This window comes from Larimichthys crocea, chromosome XIX (genome assembly GCF_000972845.2).
Source record: "Larimichthys crocea isolate SSNF chromosome XIX, L_crocea_2.0, whole genome shotgun sequence".
NCBI classification, from domain to species: domain Eukaryota; kingdom Metazoa; phylum Chordata; class Actinopteri; family Sciaenidae; genus Larimichthys; species Larimichthys crocea.
Window position 1 is genome coordinate 6149858 of NC_040029.1, and position 25325 is coordinate 6175182.

General features: G+C 46.9%; 1 protein-coding gene across 2 annotated transcripts in view; it reads left to right on the forward strand.

The window, feature by feature from the left end:
* Positions 1–1884: 1884 nt before the first annotated feature.
* Positions 1885–25325, forward strand: part of nrp2a (neuropilin 2a) — a 57061-nt gene continuing 33620 nt past the window's right edge. The window contains exons 1-3 of one of the 2 annotated variants that reach the window (XM_019272741.2): positions 1885–2745; positions 11359–11536; positions 20571–20752. In XM_019272741.2, the coding sequence (XP_019128286.1) occupies positions 2670–2745; positions 11359–11536; positions 20571–20752 (436 nt within the window). In that variant the 5' untranslated portion in view covers positions 1885–2669. The remainder of the gene's footprint in view (positions 2746–11358; positions 11537–20570; positions 20753–25325) is intronic. The other variant, XM_010750227.3, reaches the window with a different exon arrangement.

Sequence of the window (25325 nt, forward strand, 5' to 3'; positions counted from 1 at the left end):
GGAGAAAAAGTCAAAGCCCCCTCCAAATCCACATTAAACAGCATCTACATGTCGCAACACACCAACTCCTGACACTCTACAAGTCTGGTACCCTTGCCATAATCCATTCTTATCCAACAACCTAACCAATCCATGCACGTTTTAGTCTTATAAATGCAGCATATCTCCCTCATCTGTATTTAAGCAGAATGGGCTAAAGCAAGACTCATATTTCTATATTAAATAAAAGTGTCCCACAGTTTGACAGACAGAGGGTCTCTGGGAAATGCAGTTCAGCATTTATCGTGTTGCCAAAACATGAACTCATATACAAGAGTTGTACATAGGAGGGCTGCAAGTATTTCCCCCCGTGGGATAAATACAAACTCATTCCACCCACGACATTCTCTCTGTATCTCTGTCTTTCTCAGGTTCTCTTGTGGACTGTTGCCCTCCATTAGCCATGCATTGACCCAATATTTTGGGGGTTGAAGGCTGACGGTGGGGGCAAGAGATGTTGACAAATGGGAGAGAGGAGTATCAAATGACCCCTGGGGACGGGGAGTGGGGGAACAGAACAGAAAGTGACTTGCTTGAAGGTTTTATACCGGCTCGCTCACTCTTTATCGCTCTCTATCTCCGTGAAAGGGGGTCCGGGGGTTAACTGAACATCAGCACCCGCTTATCGGAAAGAGTTTAATGAGCGCTAAACACATACGCACGTAAACATAAACAACTCCACAGTGCGGCACATGGCAAACTGGTTAATGCCAGCGTGGACCCGAGGCTCAGATTTAGCCAATCACAGTGATGTCTGACAGCCGCCGTGCCCTCCAGCTAGAGGTGGGTTTAGAAAACGACTGACAGACTGTAAGTTGATGGCATCTAGTCAACCTAGGGGGGGTGTAGAGAGGCAGGGGATGACGGCTGACTGAGGTGACAGACAGACAGACAGACTGACAGTCATACAACCTTCTGTCAAGGGCATCAGGGTCTTTTATTGACCTTGTTTACAACTCATGCCAGTCATGATCCCTGGAGAATGAGACAAGATGATGATCTTTGACGTTAATTTCAATTCCTTTTTTTAAAAATATGAAGCATGCACCTGTGGTTAACGTGCATAAATGGTCTTGCAGGAAGGTGTGTAGTGTCTTACATTGCCCCAAAAAGCTCCCCATGTGTCCTGACCTTTAGGAATGCACCTAGCTGTTCCAAATAAAGATGCCAGCGAGGCTACATACTGTACCTCATTATACAGCCAGGCCTCAGCCAGTCCATTACATTACACGGTAATACAAGCCATAGGCAGGGCACATGGGCTGGACGCTGGAGAGGCCTTTCTCAGCAGATTATTTTAAGCTCACTACTGTGTCATTATACGGCCTTGCGCTCTGTATTTAGGCCTGTTGATTGTAGGGCTGAGATTGGGCAGGGCTGAGGTGGGCTCTCTCTATTGAGTCGTGGGCTTTGACATTGACTCCGACTCGTTTGATGTGTTTTTTGTGGCGAAACGCAGCCTCACGCCTGTTTGTTACTCAGCCACCCCCCCTCCCCAGAGTCAGATACTCCTCCCCTGTCTTCTTTCTGGGCTTCTTCTTTCTCATCCTCACGTCTCCTTTCTGTTTATTCTCCAAGAAAACAGCCCTAGGAGAAGTTCTGCTCCCTGGTTTACCATTACAATATGTCTTATCTGGGCCTTATCTGTGGAGGAGTTCATATCTGTGGGATCTGCTGAAAGGGGGGATGCGTCTGTGCGTGTGCGTGTATGTGTGTGTGTGTGTGTGAGAAAGAGAGAGAGTGGGGCGCGTGTGCGCGCTCTCCCTCCCTCCCCTCCCTATAATCAGCGACCGACGGGAGGGGGCGGAGCCGAGGCGCCGTGACTGTAACGCGATAGCTGCTCAGCTCAAAAGCGCGATCACTCTCTCACACACACACACACACTCCACACACACCTCCCAGACGCGTACGCAGGACACACGCCGGTGTCGGAGCGGAGCGCAGGCTGTGCGGAGCCGCTACCAGAGAGAGAGAGAAGGACACACCGGAGAGAGTAGCGGTGCTTCAGGAGGTGGCATGACACGAGCGGTGTTTTTTGGGGAGCAAGAGCGCAGCACTTTTTATTTACGCACAGAAAAGCAGCTCCGGACACTCGGGCTGAGGCTTCCCAGGCTTTGAGAGCTGTTACTTTGGACTTTTAAGCTCGCTGATATCAAGCACCGACTGGAGAGTCAACCCTCGTGTGCGCAAAATACGCGGGGACGCAGAGAGGGAGAGGGGGGGGGGGAACAGGGAGCTTCTCAGTCGGAACTTGACGCACCCTGGGGCCGCTGTCCAGACCCTCCGGCGCGCTGAAGCCTCCCAGCTGCGGAGCGCACACAGTATTGATCAAGGAGTTTGTTTGTTCACTCGTTTTTGGATGGACAGACTTGAAAGGCTGAAGGGCTGCGCAAATATAAGATCTCTGAATTTCTTCAGTGACATGTAGTTGGCACGTACTTTTCTCCACCGATGGTTTAATAAATGCCGTGGGATTATTACTGAAGTGGTCTAGTTTTGACTGCTGCCAGACGTTTTGTTGGATTTTGTTTCTTCTTTTTTTTTCTTTTGAGGAGCAGCATAATCTATATCCTACGAGGTGGGAACGTTAGAAACTTAAAAGCTCTCCACGAGTTTCTGCGTCATCCAAGATGGATTTTGTGTCATCGCTGATTGGATTTTTAATGGCAATGTGTCATCTGGCATCAAGAGTGAGAGGAGAAGATGGTGAGTTTAAGTTACTTCTGTGATTTTGACGCACGCCAAATTGGAAAAAAAATAATAATCTGAGTCTGAGACGCGTGGATGTAATCTAAAGATCACATTTAATTTAATCCGTGGGGCATAATTATTACAATTATTGAACCCTTTTTAAAAATCAGTGTTTTACATAATTTCAATTCACAATAGCCTGACATGATGAAGCCATTGTGTTATTACCAGATTCCCAAATTGTGTCTTTTCCCCCTAACAATTGTTTATAGTATATATATGTGTGTATGTAACATGCAGAATATTTCTAAATACTGGTGTGTGTATTAATATTACATATATATGACCTAATGTGTGTTTCATCACAAACCTGAGATCATAGGCAGCATGATGACTTTTTAAAATGAAGCCGGTGACTAATTGAATTGATCCCTGTGCCATGCAGCTGTTAAACATTTCAAACTCAAGAACTAAGATGCTTCCATCATCAAATATTTAAAAGATTGGAAGCAGTTATCTGTCCCAGCTAGACTAGACTGGGAGCAGGATCATCGTACCATCAGCTCAGTGTACTCACTGGAGAACGAGTTGATTATATGCACGAAGCTTTAGAAAATTCACACACATTGTTTAGCCCGAGTTTCTCCTTGTTTGTCTTAGGTTTAATTATTCATCAAGGGGGAATAAACAAACCTAATTAAAATGCTATTTCACATCAGGATGGAGACAGCTTTTAGGCGTGGGCTGGGCTATAACCCGCTATTTTACAAATCCGCATGGTGTCCAAGAAACCGTGCGTAAAAGCTCCACTGTCATCGTAGGATTTGACTAATATGGCTGTAATCACCGCCATTATAATCATTATCTTCACCAGACACCGCGAGTCTCTCTCCTTCTCTATCTCCTCGTGTTCCTCGGGGTTGTGTGTGCGGGGTTGAAGGCAGGGCTGCTGGTGGCTGAGCGCCGGCAGCTCCAGGCGGCGGCGCACCGTCACCTCCGCGCACTCCCGGCAATCAAATAACAATAAGCTGGGGGGGGATTATAGCGCAGGTAGGGATTCAGAGCCTTGCTTTAAGGCACTTAAACAGGGAAACGGCGCTGTGGCAAACGAGCACATATCTGATACACTACAGAGAGAGAGAGCAAAGCTCAAGCACCAGATAGCGCCAAATTTATTTAGAAGCCTCATTAAATGTGGATTTAACACCGGGGAGCACAGCGGTCCATCTGGTGACTTTCATAAAGATGATCCAAAAAAAATAAGAATAACGACTCATTCATTGGTCGCCGCTCCAGCAATGCGCAGGATGTGAGCGGGCTTTTGGAGGTGTTGTTGGGGCTTACCATACGGAGATGTGACGCCACCGGTGGGATGACACATGGCCTCGCGTTCACTCATCCTTGTACTTACGTACTCCAGCGTTCTTGTTGCTTTTACGGGGCTTTCACCCCGAGTGTCAGCGCTTTATTGCATGTTTGCGTGTGCGTTTTGGCCGCCCGTCGGCAGATGGGATTTTTACGCAGAGAAAAGGGACAAAACAATAACATGCATGCATGTTGTGTGCTCATTTATCTCTTCCACTCAGTATTCCAAATAAAATGTAGAGTTTATTGCTGTTTGTGGAGTCGTCTACATGTGGCTGGGAGCTGTGCTTCCCTTCCAGCAGCAGGGTGACGAGCTGTTCATGATTCCATGAAGACTGTTGATCCTTTACGACACCACCCACCCGTGCGCCTCAACGGGGAAGCCGAGCTCTTTTCACTTCATATGGGCTCTTCCTCTTGTTCAGGCTACTTGTTTTAAATAGGACAGTCATCGCAGCCATCCCTGTGAATTTGTGTGTGTGTGTGTGCCGCATGTGTACCCGTTGATCAGAGACAGATGTGGGCCTCTTGGCAGCCATCAGGCAAGCAAGGAGCTAGATCACCCCCCTCTCCCTCTCTCTCTCTCTCTCTATTTCCCCTGCCAAGACACTGCACCGCATGTCCCTGCCTCCATGCTCCCCTCAAGAGCCACATTACACACAGATGCCAGAGGAAGGAGAGACTGAAAGAGAGACAGAACAGGGAGGTGCACCAGAGAGGAGAGAGAGAGGGAGGGGGGACAGAAAGAGGGTGGCTGTTGAGATCCACAAGGCCATAATGTGGAGGAGCAGAAAGGAACAAGGAAGACTTGGAGCAGAGAGTGAGCAGGGAAGGGTGAGGGGGGGTTGCATTAAAGAGAGTGTGAGAGGAAAGGGCAACATCAAAGCCTGCCGGGGTCACAGAGTTAAAATGGCACTGGACTTAGAGGGAACAGATCGCATTAAGGGTTTTACGAAGTGACACTTTGGTCTAGGCGACACAGCTAAATTGCAAGGGGTAAAAAAAAAATCACAACCAGAGCTCCACAGAGAGCTGGAAAATAAAAGAAGTGGAGAGGATCTATATTTAAAAAGCAGACGCTCTGTTACGAAACGATGCTCCCATGAAAGTCAAGCACATTGGAGTCACATTAAAGGTTTCCAAAGAGTTCCAGCATTCGATGATGGACTCCATCTGCTTTTTTAGCGACTTGATAGATTTCCAGCAGCAAAAGGTTTCTCTTAAAATGTGATGTTTTGGAACAAAATGATGCGCGGCTGAAGCATCTCTTGCCAGAAACCTCACAAAGTGTAAAAATCTTCCATGGTAGATGAACCATAAAGAAAAAAAAGTCTGGCTTGGACATTTCCACTCGTGGCCCCGCTGTGCTCTGCTGGTGGTGTCCTCACGTGGAATATCTTCTGACATCTTCTGGCCAAAGCAGAGAGACCTCCACTCCACTTCTACTGTAATCACAACAGTTTGACTCAGTGACATGTACATCAATTACTCCTTACCGTGAGCATTAATATTCAGGCCATTAAGCAGCTCATTTGCATGTTTATTGAGTGGGCGGCTGTGCATCTTCTCTACCTATGGTATCAACTTCTTCCAGAGTTGGATTTCTACTCCTTTAATCATTTATTTTCCAATTTTTAGCTCCTGGTTGAAAGGACTTTCTCATTTTTATTTCTCTTTGTTGGCCATTTTCTATTTGTTTTTTCCCCCGTGCCTTCATACTTCCTCCTCCTCCTCCTCCTCCTCCTCCTCTGAAACCCACACTTCAATTCTTTTTGCATTTCTCCGTGTTTTAATCTGCCCCAGCCTCAGAGGTATCAGCTGTGAAAACAAGGTCACCTATTAGCATTCATAGCCAAAGACAAACTGAGCGGGGCCGTTCAATACCAGTCAGGTATGAGAGTCACCGCGCTCACGCAAAGCCCCGGTACAGCCCACCACACTTGGGGTGAAATTAAAATCAAGACCCCCATAAATAAAACAGAGCTGGGTCTTTCACTCTGCCGCATTAGCCATCACAGGGGGGGTCTTAACGGGCGCTCGGGGACAGGCTTAGACGGGAGCTGGAGGGTGGTTTGCATTGTCAAGAGGCAAAGCATTTTAAATTTACTGTTATTCACAAGCAGGGTTAAAGAGGGGAGTTATGGGTGTGAATGTAAAGGAAAAAAAACCTGCTTTTGTATGAGCTGCATTTCTACCAGAAAGCGTTTTTAAGCAGTCAGCTCCACTGAAAGGTAACATTCTGTAAGGTGTAAGGCGGAGAGAGGGGGGGGGGCAACAAATCACCAAGACTCTTGCAGCAGAGCTCAATTCCTCACAGCTCCCCTCTTGCTGATGTCGGCTCGGGCTGTTTCCATTCTTTTCGACAGGGAAATCTTTTTGTGAAAAAGTGCTTCGGCGGTGCAGGTTTGATGCCGCCGCACAAGAGACAAAAGAGTGCACCAGGGGAGGAAGAGACATGATACTGTAGGCAGGTAGTGTTTAGGATTAGCCCCCCCCCCCCCCCCCCCCCTCCCCTCCTTCCCATCCTCCTCCCCTGCAGCCACCAGCAACCATCTGTTTACTCGATTGATCCATTGAACCATTGATCACGATGTGGCCGGCACTGTGCATTTAGCTGATTAGCATGGGGCACTTATCCTGTTAGGGAAGGAGGAGTAGAAAGAGAGGAAGAAAAGAGAGAGAGGGGAAAGAGGATTTGGGGATATTATCTGTCTTTTGATGTAGCTTTTGTTAGTTCTTTAAAAGAAAGGAGGAAAAAAAATCCCTTAAACACATTTAACACTGTTAAACAAAAAGCTTTTGTCGGAGTGTGTTGCATCTCCGGGCTGATTGTTGCTTGTTGGTGTGTGTTTTTTGGTCACTTTGTTGCTTATTTGTCAGGGGAAAAAAAGTGTCTGCAGAATATATTGAAAACAAACAGCACAAGTGTCTTTTTTTTAATTTGCCATTTTGCACCGAGTGTGGTGCAAATCATCGAAAAATTGAATTTCCAAACCTCCCAAACCATTTCATGATACTCAAAGACACTTAACCGGAGAAAAAAATCATCAAACGACACACTGAAAATATACAACACCTCATTAATCACACATTAAAAGCACTTTTGCGTGGTGTTTTAAATGTAGACAGGTTAGTGCAGAGGTTTGTTGAGTTCCAGAGAGATGGAGGAGACTCCGGTCCTTGAGATAGCAGGGGATCTGGTTATGGAGGGCTTTGCAAGTTAGGTTAGTGAGTTATATCATTTTATTCACATTATATTATCATTCCTTTGCAGGATTATGTGAAATTTGGTGTTTTAAGGTTATTTGTTGAAGTTTTCTTCTTTCCTTTTTTTTTTTGCTTCAAGGGCACCTAACTTATGAAAGCTGAATCCACTGACGCAAGTGAATGCAACAAGTGCCCGAAAGTTACATTAAAGAGGAATTCCAGAGAGCTTTGAAACTGGAATCTTGATAATGTTTTATATCTCTAAGATATGCTTTATATATTGAATAAATGGTGGATTTTTCATTCATGTGAACACACACTAATGCCCCGCCTCGTCTTCCCAAAAGCGCCGTCATTGGACCTCAGCGTAAAGGTCTTAAAGTGCAGGGCTTTTTCTTCATCCCTTCCTCCTTCCTCTCCCTCTCCTCGGGTCCAGTCTAGTGTGGAATGGGTGAGATTAAAAGCAGTCTCGGAGACAACCCCTTGCTCTTGACTGAATGGATGAGTGCTGCCCACTCTCCCCTCTCATTCCCTCACTCTGGGTGATAGCACTTTTTAATTAAGGTGGGGGAGGGAGGGGACACTAGGAATGATGGAGGGATTTATCAGCGCCTCTCCTCACACTCGCAGCTTATCCCAAAGCGTGACGCCATACTTCCCTCCGATAAGGCGGCTAATAGAAATGAGAGCGCGGGCGCGTGTGGGGGGGGCGTGCGCGCACACACACACACACACACACACGACAGAACATGAGCTAAGACATGCAGACATATGCACATTTCCCCAGATAATGAAGATAAAGGCACTCACAGCGGGTACAAAGACATCTGTGGGTTTGACTTGATCTGCAGTGACTAGACACACACACGCAGAGAATGATTTAACTTAACACATTTCAATCTAGGCTAAAAACAAATGCGGCACACACACGTTTATAATACTTAGTTATAGTTTGAGCACAGTACTCACTCACAAAGGTGTGCGTTAGTGTGATGTATTAAATCAGGAAAGAAAACAGAATTAAACAATGTCTATGACACACAGAGGCAGCCATCTTGGAGAGGTCTAACTCAACATTCATTTTGTCGACACAACAATTTGTAGATGCAAATGTTTCAGTTTCATCCTGAAAACACACTCTCAATCTCTCATACACTGCACACACACACACACACACATACAGTAGTGACATTGTTCTTGTGTAACAAGGTTTTGGTTCCTGCATGGTAGAAACAAATGTGGCACTGTGTGTGTGTGTGTGTGTGTGTGTGTGTGTGCGTGTGTGTGTGTGTGTGCAGACAGATTGGCTCCTCCACTAGAAGAGACAGTGTAATTCATGAGTTCTTCCCCCGTGTTACTCATCCAACACCACAAGTTCTGCTCTCACCAAAACATTCTGCTCGGCACTGAAACACACACACACACACACACACACACACACACATATTTTGTGCTAACTAATTGTCACGGATATTCGAGCAATTAGGGGAAAAAAAACACAATCCACACATCTGTCATCAGAATCTTCCCGCAGCCGTTGATTTAGTGTTGCTGCATCCCCCCTCCTTATTCTTTATTTTCTTCCTAGCAGCAGCAGCAAATAAACATCCACACACACACACACACTCATTCAAACACACTCACACAAACACACACAAGAGAGTGTGTGTGTGTGTGTGTGTGTGTGTGTGTGAGCTGACTGGCAGAGGTTTCCCAGTGGGGTCAGTGTCTACAGGGAGCCGCTGGATAGCAGGCATGTCTTAATGAGGCTCGTCAGGCTCTGTGTGCAGCACACACACACACACACACACACACACACACACTCACACACTACTCCTCTCTCTTCCTCACCCTCTGTATTTCTCCTTCCTCATCACCTTTTTCGACCTCCTTCCCTCTCTCCTCCCGCCTGCCACTCCTCCCTCGCTCTTCCCACCTATGTCCTCGCAGCCGCCCACCGTCCATCCGCCCCTTCCCACCTCCATCGACCTCCTTTTTCCCCCCTCTCTCCCTATTCGCTTTCATCCCCTCTCCTTCGCCTCTTCCATTCCTGCTGTAATCCTTCCACACTCCTCCTCCTCCTCCTCCTCCTCTCCTCTCCTCTCCTCCACCCCTCCACTTCATCCTCCTTGGAGGCCACTGAATGGACAGCTCAGGGAAAAAGTGTCGAGGCTGCAGGATTCTCCCCAAACGGCTTAATCTGCTGGGGCTCTGCGTGCTGATAGCCTCTTGCACACCGTTCCCTCCATAGACCCCCCCCCAACAATGACTGTCTGTGTGCACAGCCTCGGCAGATAAAGAGATGTCTGTGTGTGTGTGTGTGTGTGTGTGTGCACGTGTGTGTCATTCTTTGCCATCCCTGCTATCTTTGTGAAATTTTTCAGTTAGCTGTTTTTTTTCCACCTCTGTGATTGACAGGCCCTCTGTGTGTATTTGGATGTGTGTGCATGTGTGTGTGTGTGTGCGTGGGTGGCCCGTTTGAACACGGAGCAGCGACTGTGTGTACGCACGAGCGAACGTGTGGGAGTGTGTTTAAGCTGTGCACCCCCTTCATGTGTGCACAGCTTCAAACTTGTGTGTGCGGGGTTCTCGTGGGCGGCTGGAGTCACGCACTCACATGAAATCACCGGCAGCTGTGTGTGTGTGTGTGTGTGTGTGTTTGTGCGCCTGCTGCGCGAGCGTGGGCATCGCTCCTCTCTCCGGTAACAAAGTAAGGAAGCCATCGCAGCTCTATCAAATGTCAGAGAATCTTAAGTGTGCCTTTTAAGCACAATAGGCGGTGGAAATGTCATCACTTGAAGGGTCTATTACACTTCAAGCCTTTGGTGCCGTGTGTTCTTTTTTTTTTTTCTTTCCTTTTTTCCCGTTTTCTTTATTGATGCTTTCAATAAAAACAAGCAGAATATCAACCCATTTATGTCAGGAATAGGTTCAGCTCAGCGGCTGAGTGGTTAAGCCCACCGTTCGGTCGTGGATTGTTAATAGCAGTATGCCATAAGCTTCAGTTCGTCTGGTTTCCTTCCTTCCTCGCTGGTGTTTTCCTCACAGCTATGATATTAAGAAAACATTTGAGCTCAATATCACAAAGTTCATTACATTTAGAGATCTCCCTGGTGCATCAGCAACCACACACACACACACATATACAGAGATAGGTAGCTGAACCGCCCCCCCGCTGTTGTCATGGAGAACACGTTTCGCCTTTTGCCTCCGTAAAGAATAATAATGCCTGCAAATCTATTGCAATGGGAGAGTAATAAAAGAAGCATTGTGCACAGTGCTGTGTGTGTGCGCCGAATAGCCATATGCATGTTTCTTTTGTGCGTGCATGTGAGTTTATGTGTTTAGCGTGTTTGTGGGAGATAACGCGAAGCGCGGCAGCCGCCTTTTCTGTCGGGGCGTGAGCGGAGAATGGGGCCTTTGTTGCCACGTTAGCTTCTCATTACAGAGTCGGGGTGACCCCCCCAGAACCCCGCTAGACAGGCCGTCTGTGTGTCACTTCCTGTCCATGCCTGTCGAGCGATGCCATTGGCAGGCTATTGTTCCTGGGAGAGTGAGATAGGAATCAGGGAATGTGTCCTAATGTTTGCAGATTGGTTTGCCGGAGCAACAATTACACTTGGAGAACGTTCCCAACGGGGGGAGCTCGGAGGAGATAAGAGGCTGGGTGTGGAAGAGGGTGAAAAACGCACAGAGCTGTTTCTCTGCATATAAGTGTGTGTGTGTGTGTGTGTGCACCAAATGCAGCAGTGATGATCTTTTATTGTTTTAATAGCCTACCCATGTGGTCTCACTCGCATTGAGAATCCACAATGGAGAAGTTTTTCCAATTTCATTCTAACCGACGACCTAAATTGCCTGCTTTGTTTCACTGCTCATTTGTTGCCCGTCACATCTTCACACACACAAACGCCGTAAATGAAGCAGCGTCTGCTGAGCCACTGTCAAACTACAGATGTAGAAACGCGTCAACACCATGTTTAATATAAAAGCTTACTCAGTTTTCCAATCAATAACCCTGCACCCCCACCTTTCTTGTCTCTCCTTCTATCGCAGCAACAGTTTGTGGAGGCGTCTATGATGCCAGCGAGGCGGGTTACATCACCTCTCCTGGTTATCCTCTGGAGTACCCGCCTCACCAGAACTGTCACTGGATCATCACCGCGCCAGAGCCGTCGCAGCGCATCGTCCTCAACTTCAACCCGCACTTTGAGATCGAGAGGCTGGACTGCAAGTAAGCCGGGGACGGGGGACGGGGGCGGAGTCATGTGACGTCGATAAATCACTCTTTTTCTATCAGGCTAAAATGATTTTGACCAACATCTCCACAGTGTGTTATTATTCTGGCTGAATGATGATTTGTGTTGACACTTTCATTAGCATGCTGCAAAAGCGTTTGTAGCTCAAATAAGTAATTTCCTGTTGGGCCACGCTGATTTTTACATATTATGATGATTCCCTGCTGGCGGTTTTGGCCCGATCCCAAGTTGCTGAAACGTTTTCCACATTTTGACCGCAACAGGTCAATCGCAAAGGAAATTTTAATTGTAGATGCAAGCGTTTCTGCAAAACGCAGACCATTAAGTCTGTGAAATAATTATTTATTGTGAGCTCTTTTCAGAGCCGTCTCTCTCTCTCTTTTTTTTTTTTTTTACACCATTACACACATTACATCCTGGATGCTGCCCAGTACAACCACAGACTTTTAGTATTAGACTTTTAAAGGCTTCTCCAGAGCAATTACAGACTTGGATTCCTTGCTCAAGGGCACGTTAGCTGCACATAACCCAGTTCAGAGAGCAGAAAATGAAATCAAAGAAAATTTTTAGTTTCCACATCCACTGAGTTTTTGGGTCTCAATCGCACTATGCGGCCAAAGCACGTCACAATGATGACCGAATGGAAATAATGATCTGAATGGCTCGATAATGAATCCTCGGGTTTTGTCCGCTGGTTAAACTGATGATGTAAGACGCAAATACGTCATTTGTCAGAAGATATTTTTGTATTATTCAGCTTGGAACAAGTTTTTCCTATCGATCAATCAGAAGGTTTAGACAAACTTTGAGAATTCTATGCATGCAACAATATGACGTTATCAGGCCTATGCGACTCTAATCCACCTCCATCTGATAATCAAATGCCAAGCAGCATTTAAAAGTCTGTATACGCGTTTGGACACGGAAGGCAGATAGTATGTGGGAAAAGGCAGAGAATAAACAGATAAGAAGTGGAGAATGAGGCCCAGCTGCTGTCTGGATATGACTGCATTGGTTAGTTTCCTTTCTCAGACACAAGAATAATCCAAATCATAAGGTCTTCTATTGTCTTTGACCTCAGAGGAAGGAGGGAGAAGTCACAATTTCCACAGTTTAATCCGCTTTTATACAACTGAGTCAGGGAGTTTCACACACGTTGCCCATCCTGAGTACTTTTTGTCATTGGTCTGTTTGAAGTGAACACAGACGAGATTTAGCAGCGTACTCTCTGCAATTATGTCCATTTATTTCTTATTTCCTTGCTCCAGCCCTCCCTTCCCTCAGTAAATTGAAGAATTAATAATCCTACATGGGTGTTTTTTACATTGTTCACAGACAAAGCACTTTGTCTGGCCAGGAGAAAAAATGTCACTTTCATGAGAACATCAATGGCTGCTTTGGTGAAAGGGTTTTGTACTGATTGTTGGTTCTATTCAGGCGGCCGTGTCACATCGCAGTGAACTGGAAATGTTATTTTGATGTCTCGGCTTTGTGTCTCCAGGTTTCTGTCGCTTTTGTCAAAGGCAAAATGTTGCGTAATTATCTCCCTCGCAATATGTTTCTGAGTAATAAGGCTTTTACACCAGCGTCACGGTGTCAACACTGTAGCACACTGGACTTCCCCGCTGCAACGGCACAGAGAGGAATGGCTCAGCCGATGATAAGCAGGGTGTCAAGCAGTTTCTTACAGCCCAAGGCGTGCAGGGCAGAGAAAACCGAAATGCCTCCTCTTTTCTCTCTCCGCAGAGGGTTTTATTGAGATGGGGGTTATTTCTTTTTTACGCTCGCCTGGAGGGACCAAGGCCTTGGCCTGCCCTCTAACACACACTCCCACTCAATCTCCCTTCATCCTCTAAGTATGAGTGTGTGTGTGTGCGAGAGAGACGGAGTCAGCGAGCGTGGGTGGGAAAAAGCGTCTACATGTGAGTAACTCTTCAAGCATGCAAGCAAGTGTTTGAGTTTGTAAGACTGGCCACTTCCCTTTCCCCTCCTTCTCTCTCCATCCATCCATCCATCCATCCATCCATCTATCCATCCAGCCTCCCAATGATAACCCTCATTTTCAAGGCCCATTAGAGGAATAGAGGATCACGCCAACATTTATTTATGCATAACCTCTAACACTAATGTGTTTGCCCTTCTGTGTTGCATGGAGGATGCATTTCCCTTCGGGGCGCAGAAATAACAGCAGAAATAAGTGGGGAAAGCCGAAGTACAGCTCGATATTCTTGCTCTCTCCGTCCAGTGCTATGCTTTTTACCCAGATTGATCTAAGCCCTGTAGCGCAGTTATGGGTAGCTTCCTTTTTTTTCAATTTTTTTTTTTATGCCTGTATGATTAGGCACGGCAGTGTGAGTGAGCAGCGAGTAGGTTTTTGCATGTTTTCACGGTCTTCCGCGAGGTTAGGGCGAAGGGAGGGGTGCTGGAGGGCTGCAGAGGTGGAGGGCTCACCATCTCGGTCAAGGCTAAAAATCTGCGTGACAGCCGGGATTACAGAGACGGCAGCAGAGAAAAACCCGAGCTGTGTGTTACCTGAAAGACGCCGAGCTATGTGGTCTGGACCGCTGATGGTGGATACACACAAAGAGAAATTTAAATTAACATGGTCATAAAGACTGTAAATGGACATGTGTTTTCAGTGGATACGCTTTAAAAACACACACACGTACACACTTAGGCATGCAGGCTGTCAGTGTAAGAGTGCTCATGGCCATCACATCCCCCCTCGGGCCCTTTAGGCCCTTATAAAACCTGAGAAAAGTGCTTGGTCAGCCCAGGCAAAGGGTCTGAACTCTGCCTAATATCCCCGGCCAGCTGGTGATTCTCCCTCAATGGGTTCAAACACTCAGTACTCGGACGGTGTAGCGTGGCCAAACCACGGCTTTACTGCAGCAATCAAATCCGCAGCGTTATGCAGGCGCTCCATGTCTGAGGTGGCACTTTAATTCAGGATTTCATTTCAGGGGGAGTCCGGCCGCGTGCCAAATAGCTCTTACCTCCAGGTTGCCAGCCGATTGATGTGAACTAAATGTAATAAAGGCTAGATGAAATATCAGGCCCATATCTCTAATGCAATCTGCCATCACCAAGCCCCAGGATGCTACCTAGTGATACACCAGGAGAGGGGAGAGAGGTGGAGACGATTCTCCCTCCCCCTTTCTCTCTCTCTTTCACTTCATCTTCCTCCCTCCCTTTCTTGATCCATCTCTTTCCTCCCTTTGTTCTTTCATTCTCCCTCACCTCTCGCCCGAGGTGGAAGTGTTTTATTTTTACACACTTGAATTGAACATAGGCAGGATCGCAAACAACACACACACACGCGCCATAAAACAATGCTCATTCTGGAAGATCCATTTCTTCCACCTTTGTGATTTTTTATTTTCTCACTTTTATTTGGTCATTTGTTATTGGACGCAGCCTGAGGTTTGATTAGATTTCACCATACAACTTTCCAAAACACACCAAGCTTCACAGCGAGAGGTGTCTCCTACGCATAGCAACAACTCTCTTGTGTTTTCATGTGTGTGTGTATGATATCACCCTCTTACTAATACCCAAAGGGGCAGCAGAGAGGTGTGGGATCAATGTCTGTATTCCGCTTGTAATGGGAAATCGATAGATGATCAGCAATGGCCGGAGGCAGTGGGAGAAAGAGGTGAGGAGGAGGAGGGTGATGGTTAAGGATGAAAGGAGAGACAGATGAGCTGCCAGAGGTCATGACTTGAGGGACATGTTCAGGTTCTGGTGCGTCAATATCTGGCCCATGGCCGGCGTTTAGGACAAGATCATGGTCATCAGCGTGCAACGTGACTATTACAGTTGCTGTAATGATGATATAAGAAGTACCAGGTATGGTTAAATGAAAGAAACTGTTGTTAAGCATTTCAAATGCTGTCTTTGATTGATTGCTCTTATCAGTGAGATTATTCTAGCCATGTGAAGCTGGGTCTAAATTCTCCGCTGGAACAAATCTTAGCGTCCGGCATGGGGAAATTTCCATCGCACATATATGTTGATGTAGGTCGATCAAAAAGCATCCAGCCGGGGTGCGGCGGGGTCCCGGCTTTAGCCCAGACGGCAGTTATACAGTCTGATGTTTCAGATCAATGCCGATCTAGAAGGTCTGGGGCCGAGCCCGGGCCGCCTGTGGTCAGCGGTTTGGCCCCAGTCATCTGTAAGTATGAATCCGTGATGGACAAGCAGAAGAGGGAGGTGAGGCATGAGGAGATGAGGAAGGGGAGTGCTATTTGTTTTGGGGCTAGATTGAAGATGGCAGGCCTTGTGGATCTGCAGGGATTTTGCTCGCAGAATCTAGTTAATATTTCAGAGGCACTTATGGTTTATTAGAGTCCCCATCGAGGGCGGGAGGAGAGTGCATGTATGTAGATGCTTGTGCATGTCTATGTGTGTGTGTGTGTGTGTCTACTGCACATGCACCGCCTCTCTTAATTTCTGCTTCTGTGCATCATCAAGAGAAGAGGGAGAAGAAAGGAGCGACAGGCAGTTGTTCATTGTTTACCGGACTGGGATCTTGTGGGTTTTTTTTGCTTCTGGAAAAACAGAGCGGGGGCGGGTGTGGGGGGGGGGGGGGGGGGGCACACAACAGAGCAGCGAGGAAACTCATTTCAACTGAAGGCCTCAAGTGTCTGAGCACAGCCAAGTTTGGTTTGCTGATATTCTCGAACAGCTGCCGCTCTTTTAACGGCATAAACAAAATAAATCAGACGACCATGACGTGCCCACAGCAAATTATGTGTTAATCTTTTGTGTAAATTCGACTTTCCCAGTGAAGGCTTTATGTATTTATGGAGACATTTAGGTCAAATGAAACACAATTGGGATACGGAACTCGTTGTTCTGCTGACATGCAGTTAATGTAAACAGAAAGGTAGCCAATTTCACAAAAGATAAAAAGAAGGATGTTGTTTTGCTGATCTGTTTATAGCGGGGACGAGCGTAACGGAGCCCCCAAGGCCACAAAGACTTCTCGAGAGAGCTATAAATACACATCCGTACAGTACTGCAGTTGTGCTCCTCTGTGGTTAGGTGCCGATGGCTGCAGGAAATGTCCCCAGCAAACAGCAAAAGGTGTGAAAGGCAATTAGTTGTTTTGGCGGAGGGGTGGAGTGATATATGAGAGCAGAGGAAGAGGGGACATGTCTGGACCGGTGCAGAATTACTGGTCCTTGAGGGGTTTTTCGTTTCCTTAACCCCTCTCCCTCAGCTGCATCCATTCCCTCGCCAAATGAGGGAGGGGTGAAACCGGTGCCCCCCGTAATGGCTCCCTGAACACAGGGCCAGTCATGCAGAGCCAGACAGACCGCCAGACAGACAGACAGAAAACTGGGAATGGAGAAAGGACGGTGTCAGACATGGGCGGGGTTTTTTGGATCAAAACATCACCTAATGGAATGAAGTGAATGCTTGAATGTGTTTGTGAGTGGTATGCCAATGCTAATGTTGTGTCTTTATGGGCGCAGGTTTGTGCAAATGAATGTGTGTGTGTGCAGTGTCTTGGAATGCGTTGGAGTGTGTGTTCAAGAGAGACAGACAGCGGGCTCTCACACGTCAGGCCCTCATGCATGTATTCATCAGAGCCTGGGGAGAGGCTGAGCGAACAGGTCAATAATCACATCTGAGGAACACTCACTCACTGACGCTAATCCACGACAGGAGAGAGCAAGACAGAAAGAGGGAGAGAGAGAGAGACCCACTCCAAAATCAATTAAAACCTAATTAGGCTCTCAGCTCTTTCGCGGGCCTTTTATCCTTGGTGTTGGCGATACTAGTGTGTACGAGCACGCTCGCCGTTTGACTATATCTGCGCGTGCGTCCGTGCACATCTGACTATCTGCGTGTGCGTTTGTTGGCACATGTTCCGAGTGTGTGTTTTCCCTAAGCATGTGTCAGTTACAGCCCTAAGCAGGCGTACTTAGGGATAGCCGTGGCTCTTACAGGCTCGCCGTGGGAGCTTTGGCGCTAAAGCCTTTCCGATCGCCCTCGGTAAAGCAGGATTACAAACCAAGACATGTATAAGAGAATTGGACAACGGCTTCTTTACACACAAGCACAAGTGCTCTTTTGTGCTGATGTGCTTCACATACTCAAACTGTAGTACAACATACAGTAGTTATGCAGCGGGGACACTCAGATGTGTCCTCAGCAAGTCTTAATTTACCCCATTAACAAGACACCATAAAATGAAAGACAGACACTTCTTCGTGTCTGGGAAGCTTCAGTGGGGAATCCCAGGCACGACAGACCCCCTGAGGCCCCCATGGAGAGTATGAAGGAGATGAAGAAATAGGAGAATGGGAGGGGAGAGCGAAAGAGGATGGGAGGGTTCAGAGGATGGCACAGTCGAGGTCCCGCTCCTGAAACTCTGCCGATAGCTTCAGTATATGGATCGCTGTAGAGAGGAACGACATTTGTTTTTGAATAATTCACATGTGTTCTTCCATGCTGGTGCACAGATACAACGTGAAGAGCACTTAGCGTTGCACTTGGATACAGTCGAGGGCCTCGAGAGAGACAGACGGAGACAAAGAGCGGCTGCAGCGAAGAAAGACATCCTGATTTTTTTTTTGTAAACAACGCCTGATCCTTCAGTTCCCACAATCCAAAACTCGATACCACCTTTCATTCCTGATAAGCATCCTCAACCTACTCATAACATCTGACATAGGGACTCCCTTACACTGAGACAAGTTTCTAACTGGTTTTGACTAGTTCGTATTCCTCTCAGAATGAAACTGGGCCAGGGCTCGATTCTGATCTGTGGCCAATTTCTGCATGTCATCCCCCCATCTCTCTTTCTCTCTTTCACCACCTTCCTGTCACTGTGTAACTCTTTCAGAGACAACACACCTCTTTCTCCATCATCTGTCAGATGCACGGTGCTGAGAGTTCTGTGACATGACTGCGTCACCTGTATGTGTGCCACCCTGACCCCGATTGATGTGGTTGCGATTATTCCTCCGTCAGCAGTCTTCAGCTTGAATTCTCTGTATAGGAATCAATATACTGCAGGAATGAGCGGCTTAGTGATTCCACTTAATCCAGCTTTTATTCAAAAGTGCAGTACAAAAGCGGTCTTAGGGAAACACAGCCTGGCGCTGATTGGTACCCCTCAGCTTTTACTGAAAACTTCTTTAAACACCAACAATTTCGTGTTTGGAACATTAACAAGGCGCTGCCTCTTTAAACCCAGAGATGTCTGTTTCAGCATCAAACAGTCCATAACAGTAATTAATGAGACAGCAGCCCTGTTTTTGTTTTTTTGATGGCTTCATTTTATGAACTAATTCAGAAGACAGTGTTTGTGTCGGGAGGGTGTCTTCGACGTAGCTGCAGGGTTCCTGTCGCGATGCAGTTAGTTACGCAGGGAATCACAATAAGACACTGTAAAGGCAACATTTCGGCATGCATATTTAGCAGAAAATGGAGATACGCACACGTGGAGCATCAACACAAACACCTACTTAGAAAAAGAGAAAGAAAAGTGAATATTAGGAAGACCCAAACTCACTTAAAACAGCATTTAAGCACTGAGATAGCAACAAACAGAAATTATGGAGTCCCCAAATTACTACCTTGAAAAACCGGCGGTTCACTATCAGCTCCAAGGCGTGGGCTGCTCCTTTCATAATCATACCAACAAAGCTACGGTATCATTTATTGGAAGACCTGTGTTTTATAGTAAATAACAGTTTTGGGTTCACTGTGCTCGTCTTGTCTGCGGAAGGGCCCTTAAAAACATTGTCAAATAAATGGAGGGATTGAAAGTACAACATCTGGAGCGCCATCTGCCACACATGCGGGGCAATTTAAGAACAAGAGTGGAGAGAAGCCAGACTGACAGTGATGCAGGGGAACTTTAAAATACCAGTCACTCATTAGTCAGAATCTACTGTACTTGTCATGTCTCATGCTGGGCTTCACTTAATCTTTCCTTTCACTCTTATTCTGCACTTTATATGTTTGAAAATAAAAAAAAAAACTGCACACAAAAAGAAGTGCAAGTCTTCAGCTGGTTGTCAGATATAATATGAGCTCCAGACGGTTAAATGTGTGTCGCCTCCGTCTGTGACTCGGTGCCGCTGCATGTGTCTAATAATGTTCGAGGAATGACACACAGGGTTAGGAGCTAATTCTGGATCAGCCAGGTGGGCTCTTTTCTCTCACACTCACATAAAAACACGCATGCACACACACACACGCACACACACACACACACACACTCTGACCTGACAGTTAAGAATTTGCTTTTATCGTTCAGGGTCAGTTGGCTTGTCAAAGGTCATAATGAGCTGAGAGCTCAAGCACGTGGAAGCTTAAAACCGCAGCGTCTTCACATTTATTTACCCCGATTTCTCTCCCAACTCACCCGCCGCGCTGCTCGACATCCTCACCTTTCGTCTCCCCCAAGCCTTCGCCCTCTTTATTATTTCATGAGGCTCTCTGTCTATTTTTACGCCTCGTATTAATGAATCCATCCGGCTGTCTATTTGCCTGCATCTTCTTCGCCCTCAGATGAAGCGTGTTCTGTTTCAAACCCAACCCTCCTTCCTTTTTCTTTCCTGTGATCCAGGGTTCAGTGATTTGCTGGAGCTGGATCTGAGTTTGTCGTCCTGAGCCGAGCTTGGTTGTTTTCTAAATTTATTGAATGCAGCTAAGGGGAAAAAGCACAAGTCAGGTGGAGATGCCTTGACTAAGAGCCAAGTGGCAGATATATTTTCTTGTGTCTTGTGTGCCTAAATGCTTTGCTTGGACACTGTGTATTCTGTCCGGCGGCTGAACTCTGATGGTAAATAGGTCCACACCTGTCTGGTTTTTATTAGCTTAGCTTGTTGCATAACCTCATAACTATCTATCTATGTTTATCCACCCTCCAGTGCTCCCCTTTTATCTCTTTACCTCTTGTAATCCCTTCCTGCTGCATTAAGCTCAATGCAAACTCAATCTGGGAACCACAGGGAATAATCTTTTTTTCACGTCTGTGTGTTTTAGGTATGACTTCATCGAGATTCGTGACGGGACTTCGGAAAACGCCGACGTTCTGGGCAGACACTGCAGCAACATCGCCCCAGCACCAATCATCTCATCCGGACCCTCCCTCCAAATCAGATTCGTGTCGGACTACGCCCACCAGGGAGCGGGCTTCTCTCTGCGCTACGAGATCTTCAAAACAGGTGAGGACTGAACCAGAAACATGATTGGCAGGAGGGTTGTGCGTGATTGGTTATTTGTAATATAATTACATCTGCAGCACAATGTATCATGTGATCAGACGTATTTCACGATAAAGACGTGGCATTTTATGGAAACAACTAAAGCCAAATTCCAGTTTGTGGTGGACAATTTAGGTAATTGAAACACAAATAAGATTTAAAGCAAAATATTAAATTGGACCCCGTTATCAGCCTTCATACAACTGTAAAAACGGCTTCAGCTCTTCTTGGCGCTGTAGACGTCCCCACAGTCATTTAAATAAAAGTCCAGACCAACGACTATTTGAGCTGCTTCAGAACTCTGAGGTCAGCGTTATTCTTTAAATCCAGTCCATTGTTTGAATAGAGATCACCACGGGCGAATCACTTCACATATCTGAAATTAAAGGAGGACAGATAGCTGTATGGAGAACTGCTGCAGCTCATACAGCTGCTAACATTTCAAGATACCACTAGGTACTATCACTGTTCCGATATCCTTTCACTTATTTATTATAATAATGTTCCAGTTTTACACGGTTTGAAATAGAAAGTGTGGCAGATAATTAAGGTCTGATTGCTTATTTTCATGATGTGGTTGAAATCTCAGCTCCTCACTCACTTGACTGTGGACCAGGGTCTGCAGCTCATTGCATGTAATTTACCTCAATGTCTAAAAGTATTCAGAGATCTGTGTGAGAACAACTTGCAGACAACTTTTCCATAATGTGAACCAAAAATAAGGTCCCCCCCTCTACATTAAGTTAATGATTTTGTCTTCATGCCGTTTCTTTGCCCCTCCTGTTAATGGCCCGAAACTTGTGATCATTCACCCCAACACTCCCCGTCGCTCTCACAACAATTTACATCACCAGAGGCAGCCGGGCATGTAAACAAAAGTAAGAAGAAAAAAAAACGTACTTCCAAGCCGCCTGAAAGCATGTGTGGAATGCTTGTTTAATTGGACCAGGATCCACTTCCTCTGGAGAGATGAGAAGGGCCCGGTGTGGGAGGAGGTGGTGGCGGGATGATGGAGAGAGCTCCAAGGCAACTTGGAGTTGGACTTTAGGGTTAAAGGTTTATGGGTAGAGGCGGAGGCGAGGAGATTGATGGGGATGAGTGTGTGCCGAAATGGAATTTTCTCGAGGTCGTCGAGGTGCACGAGGTGAAGTGCGCATTGCAGGTGAGGTTGTAGTGGAGTGTATTTGTTTTGGCAGTGGCGAGGTGTGTGTGTGTGTGTGTGTAGAAGTAGTAGACGGAGAGGTGAAATGGGCAGGGGGGCCTTGAGGCAGCTAAGAGATTTATGCTCAAATGAGCTACCAGGAAATTGTCTTTGCAGCATTTGGAACACTTGGTACAGCCGGGCCACCATTCATTTAAATTCAGATTTTTATGCATCTCTTATTGGAAAAGTGTTTCGATTGAATGCCCGTGAAGAAGGCTAAAAGTCAGGGTTTATGGAGCACGAAAAATGAGCATCCAACAGAAAAGATGCGTTGAGTTATCACCCCCCTACCTTTGAAAAATATCTCTGCCTTTGTGGCAGACAAATGTGACCCAGATTTGACTGTTCAGCTCGGTTACCAAGGCCACCAGCTCGAACCCTGACAATGTAATAGTGTAGATTGCATCTGTCTCACACACACACATACATGCGCGTGCACAGACACACACACACACTCACTGGATGGATTGAAGGCTGGTGGATGGGGGATGCGGTTGCCATGGCTTTAACAAGATCCTGGTATAAATTCAGGGGGTATAAGAGATTGTGTCACAGTGAGAGCGCATGTAGGTGTCTGCTGGCTGCATGTGTGGGTGGTTCCACTCAGCTTGTGTTGTGTGAGATTCTGTCTGTCTTTATGTATGTGGAGGTGAAGTGAAACATGCACGTGTGTGTGTGCGAGAGAGGTAGAAAGACAGACTGGCGGGAAAATGATTGGGGTGAAGTGAGACCGACCGACAAAGCCGGAGTGAGTCAGAGAGTGAAAATGTATTCATGATGCGTGATTGAGGCCATGTGTTAATTACGACGTTTTCAGAGCCTGCACGCTCTCTCTCTCATCATGGCTGTTTGTCTTACCCGGGCAGGCCTGGTCTACGGGTTTCCACTAAACACAGTTTACAACTTCTGACGGGAATGCACAGATCCCGGCTGAGATGTGTTTATTTACGAGACTGGAAGTAATTGCAATGATAATGCAATTACTTTTAGCCTCGTCAATGGACTTCAGTTGCCTTTTATGCGTACTTCTACATCGTTGGAAAGACAGTAATTGCGAAAACTGTAAGTTAATCAAAGTGCGAAGGCAATCCTAGCTCTGTTTGGTCTGGTGTGTGTTCAGTGTGTGTACAGTATGCAGGTCTGTGTTTATGGGTGCGTATGTGTTTTTAAAGGGTGCGTCCTCGCTGAGATAGAAATCTCAGCACACAGCTGGGAGATGTTTGTGTGTGTGTGTGCGGGTGTGTGTGTGTGGGTGTGTGTGTTTAGCTTCCTTCCCATCTAGTCCATCTTACAGTCCAGTCTGACCCCGCTACCACACTGTGTCTTGATTTCAGACAGTGTGTGTGTGTCTGGTCTTGGCCTGCTTTCCGTAGTATGAACTAATGATCTCACAGCTTGTTTTTGTTTTGTTCATTCATTCCCATTACATAAGCGGTGACTGTAACGACTCAGGGGGATTTTGGATTGGACAAACAATCTGTTTGTGTGTGTGTTTGTGTCAGAGTGTGTGTGTGTGTGTGTGTGTGTAATTGGGTACAGTGCACCGAAAGCTAATCATTTCCAGAAAGAGGATCAGGAGTCGACCTTTGACTCAACATCCATCCTGGTACCCCTCCACACCTCCTGAGGGGGGAGTCAGGGTGAGGGTTTGGCCCAAAACAACATCCTTCCACATACCGCCCCCCCCTCCCTCATTCACACACTCATGCTTTAATCCCGCCGTACAGTGAAAGTGCACGACTCCCCTCCTCCTCATTATTGTTGTGGCCTACTTTGCTCCTACTCATGCGTGCTTAACCCTTTATTCAGCCTCGACTACCATTCTCCCCACCTCCACCCCCAATGCCCCGATCCATCCCTCGTACACTTTCGCTCACATCACGTGCCGCTGATGCTGTTACCACGGCTACAGGGGGAAGACTTGCCAGTAAAGCCCCCTTTCTCCCAGTTCCCTAAAGCCCACCACTAGCATGGCGGGGGCAAGATAACGTCGCAGCCAATCATGAGTTAAGACAAGGCCCGACAGCGCCTCAGGGTGTTGGGTCCCCTCCGTGACCGCTGCCGTGGCATCTGTGGGGTCACGGCGAGGGCGCTGCCTAAGGCGGGACCCCCCGCCCAAGTGCCAGTCACAACATTGGATCTGTGTGTATTTCTGATAGTATCATGTTGATTGGATGTCGACCCACGAGTCGGTGGCTGTTGCTATATGGCTGATTGCCATGTAGTGTTTATTCCTGGAACACCGCGATCCATCCCGGCACTGAAATTACACACAAGTAATTAACTGGCGATGGTAAATTAAATTCATGAATAAATAAACTGGATGAGCGCGAAGAGTGTTTAAAAGTGAGGAGGAGAGGAAGAGAACGTGTCCCAAAAATGAAATCCTAAAGCGTGAAGAAGAGCTGCACTTTGATCACCAACAGCAGGAGGCTTTTTGTTTTTTTCCTGCTCAGGATTTTTTTTTAAAACAGATAATGGAGTTCCATTAAACACATAACAGAGGCATCAGTGTGATCCATGACTCAGATGAAGTAGTCCTCTCTATATAAAGCTGCTTCAGACTAATGTAGAATGTCTCTCTGCATCTATAAAAAATGTGGCACGCAAAGAATGTTGTTTTTCTAGTCTTGGGTCTTCTTCTTGTTCACATTGTTGTTGTTGTTGTTATTATCATGTTTTTCCACCCTGGTCCCCCCCTCCACCACCCTCCTCCCATGTGTAGCACGCCCCTTCCTACCACAGACTCACTCACGCACACATCCCCTCAGCTGCCCCGGGAGAGATTTTCTTCAATGAAATCCGGCACTGAGCTCAAGCAGGGTTTACACGAGCGATGGGGAGTGGATGTGTGTCAGACGGAGAGAGGCAGGTAGTGAGCGTAAGGGGCGAGGCCCGTTTTGATGTGCGGCAGACACTCGCAAACCCGCAGAGGTGAGCCCCCAGCGAGAAGGGGAGCGAGTCCATGCCAGACGAGACGGGGGGTTAAAAGGGCGAATGAGACAGGGAACGAAGGAAGGGATAAGAAGCGAGGAGGAGGAGGAGAGGGTTGCCCTGACACAACATGTGGCACTGCTACTACACGAGGCACTCATGCGAAAGAGTCGAGTGGTTTCTACCCAGCAACTCACCCTCACCCCCCCTCTCTCTTCCACACATACTAACACCATGACCTCCCCCTCTTTGCCAGCAAACAGCTCTTGCCAAATGGCAGCTCACGGTGCGATGCAAGCACCAACCAGAGGCCTGCGTACACAGAAAGCATGTGTGAACGTGTGTGTGTGTGTGTGTGCATGACATGGGCCGAAGGGTGACGGAGGGAGGTAGCGA